This window comes from Monoraphidium neglectum (assembly GCF_000611645.1).
Source record: "Monoraphidium neglectum strain SAG 48.87 unplaced genomic scaffold scaffold00445, whole genome shotgun sequence".
In the NCBI taxonomy this organism is placed as follows: Eukaryota; Viridiplantae; Chlorophyta; class Chlorophyceae; order Sphaeropleales; family Selenastraceae; genus Monoraphidium; species Monoraphidium neglectum.
In genome coordinates, this window is record NW_014013183.1 from 17,605 (window position 1) to 20,204 (window position 2,600).

A 2,600-nucleotide genomic window follows, 5' to 3' on the forward strand; every position below is an offset into this window, starting at 1 on the left:
GATGACGGGCTCGCGCGGCGCTGGGATGCGGGCGCCTCAGCCGCCGCAGCCGCCGCGGGCGGCGTGGGGTCCTCCCGCCGGTTATGGCCCCGGCGAGTGGCAGGATGCAAGTGGCCACCAGCTGTGGCAAGAGCAGGCCTGGCACGAGCAGCAGCAACAGCAGCAACAGCAGCAACAGCAGCAGCAGCAGCTGCTACTGCTTCAACAGCAGCAGCTGCTGCTACTGCAGCAGCAGCAGTTGCAGCAGCAGCAGCAGTACGGTGTTGGGGGCGACGGCCGCCCCCTTATGCCGGCCGGCTCGCATGAGCTTCGCCCGGATGCAGCTTACTGGATCCAGCAGCAGCAGCAGCAGCAACTCTGGTCAAGCGCGCCCTCAGTGCCGTGGCCCGGCGGCCCCGGGAGCAGCGGCGCGCCGACGCCGCGGCGCGGGCCGTCGCTGCTCCCGCAAGCACAGCTGCGCGCGGGCAGCAGCGCCCAGATCAGCGCCGCCCCATCGGGCGAGCTCGCGCAGGCGCACGGTGTGCCGCAGCCCCCAGGCGGGGCCGGGGCCGCGGTGGCAGGTGCAGGTGGGTCGCAGCCGCTGCGGGTAGCCACTGCCTTGAGCAGCCCGTCGTTCACTCAGGGCTCAGCCAGCAACGCTCCGCGCTCTGCAGATTTGGACCAGGGCGGCGACGGCGCCGCCGCCACCGCCCGGCCGCCGTCCAGCCCGCGCGCCAGTGGCAGCCCCCGCGCGGCCGCCGCCGCGGCAAGGGCACTTGGCTCCCCGCTGACGGACGGCGGCGACGCGCCGGCGTCGGCGGTGCGCTATCCCCAGAGCCCTGGCAGTCCCAAGAAAGGGTCCCCCATGCGATCAGTCTCCTTTGCAAACGGCTTCAACGCCGGCGATGCGAGGTGGGACGGCGCCGCGCCCACCGCGCCCCGGCCGGCGGAGAACGTCGATGACACCGCCGCCAGCGCGGCGCCGGCGCCGGCGCCGGCCGCGGCGACGCCGACGCCGCCGCTGAGCACGGCGGGCAGCGGCGCCGGCGGCGTCGCGCCCGCCCACCTGCCTTCCATGCTGACATCATCGTCGTCCCAGCGCGGCCCCCTGACGGCGCAGTGGGGCCCCCAGCCGCCGTCCCCCAACACGCTCGCGGCGCTAGTAGGGGACGCGGGCGCCGCCACCGCGGGCCTGCCGCCCTCCCGTGCGCAGCCGCGCCACGGCGGCGGCGTGGCGGGTCCGCAAGAGGTCGGCGGCGGGGTGCGGATGCCGTCGCCGTTTGGCGCGCCGCCGCTGCAGCAGCAGCACCAGCAGCAGCCCTATGTACCCCTGTACCCCTCTTACTCGGGCGGCGCCCCCCGCCCGGCGCCGTTCCCGCAGCACACGCGCGTGCCCAGCGGCGGCGCCGGCGGGGCCGTCGGCGCGGCGGCGTTTGCGGGGTTTTACTCGCCGCCGCAGCAGCCGTCCGGGGGCATGCCTTATGGTCCTGGGTTCTACGGGCCCCCAGCGCCGGGCGCAGGCTATGGATCCGGTTACGGGCCAGGCTACGGCCCGGGCGGCGCTGCGCCGCCCAGCTACCCTTACCAGGCACCGCCGCCGGCGCGGCAGCTGCCGGGCGGCTACTATGCGCCGACCGCGGACAACCAGCAGCAGCCACAGCCTCAGCAGCGGCTGGGCGGCCTCTTGAGCCCCACGCCGCCCGGCAGCAGCGCCGGCCCCAGCCCCTCTGCGCAGTACGGCCCCTCGAGCGCGGCAGTTGCCGCCGCCCACGTCCTCCGCGCCGCCGGCGCGGGGCCGCACGTGCGCGGCGTGGCGGGGCGCGACAGCCCGGCGCCGTCCGGGTCTGAGCGGGACGCGTATTTGGGCGGCGCTACCTCCTCGAGCCCCCATTCCTCGGCCAACCGCACCCCGGGGCTGTCAAGGGGCACGTCGGACAATCAGGAGGCGCAGGTCTTGATGGCCCACGCGCAGGCGATGGCGGACGAGCAGCACCACGTGCTGCAGATGGCGATGCAGCGCGCCGCCGCGCAGGCCGCCGCTGCGCAGCAGGCTCAGCAGGCGCAGCAGTACTACGAGGCTGCCGCGGGGTACGACCCGCAGGCAGTTGCGGGGTGGGACGCCGGTGCAGGGGGCCCGCAGCTGGGCATGCCGTCTGGGGCGATGCAGTATCCGCCGCCCGCGTACCCCGACGTCCCCCGCGGCGGCCACACTGCCGTCCACTGGCCGCCGTCGCTGCAGCAGCAGCACCCGGGCGCCTCCTGGGCGGCGCAGCTGCAGCAGCCGTACGCCGCGCCGCTGCCGCGGCAGGACCCGCGATGGCGCGCGGGAGCGCCGCTGCCGCGCGGGGGCCCGCCGACGGCTCGCGAGGAGGAGGGTGGGGACGCGTGGACAGACACGACTAGCACCGCCAGCGGCGTCGCATGGGGCGGCGGCCCCGAGTATGGCCCCCGCGCGCGATCGGCCAACGCCGCCGCGGCCGGCTACCCGCAGCCGTACGGCCCGCTGCCGCCGCGGGTCACTGCATCGTCCAGCTTCACGCTGGGCGCGCAGCAGCCGCCGCACTACCACCCGCAGCACCCCGCCGCAGGCGCGTACGGCGGCGCCGCGCCGCCGCCGGCGG

General features: G+C 76.5%; 1 protein-coding gene across 1 annotated transcript in view; it reads left to right on the forward strand.

Moving 5' to 3' along the window:
* Nucleotides 1-2,600, forward strand: part of MNEG_3518 (Kinesin light chain) — a gene marked incomplete at both ends in the record, with an annotated part of 18,653 nt that overhangs the window by 14,223 nt on the left and 1,830 nt on the right. Inside the window, one exon of the mRNA XM_014048004.1 lies at nucleotides 706-2,571. Coding sequence (XP_013903458.1) covers nucleotides 706-2,571 — 1,866 coding nt within the window. The remainder of the gene's footprint in view (nucleotides 1-705; nucleotides 2,572-2,600) is intronic.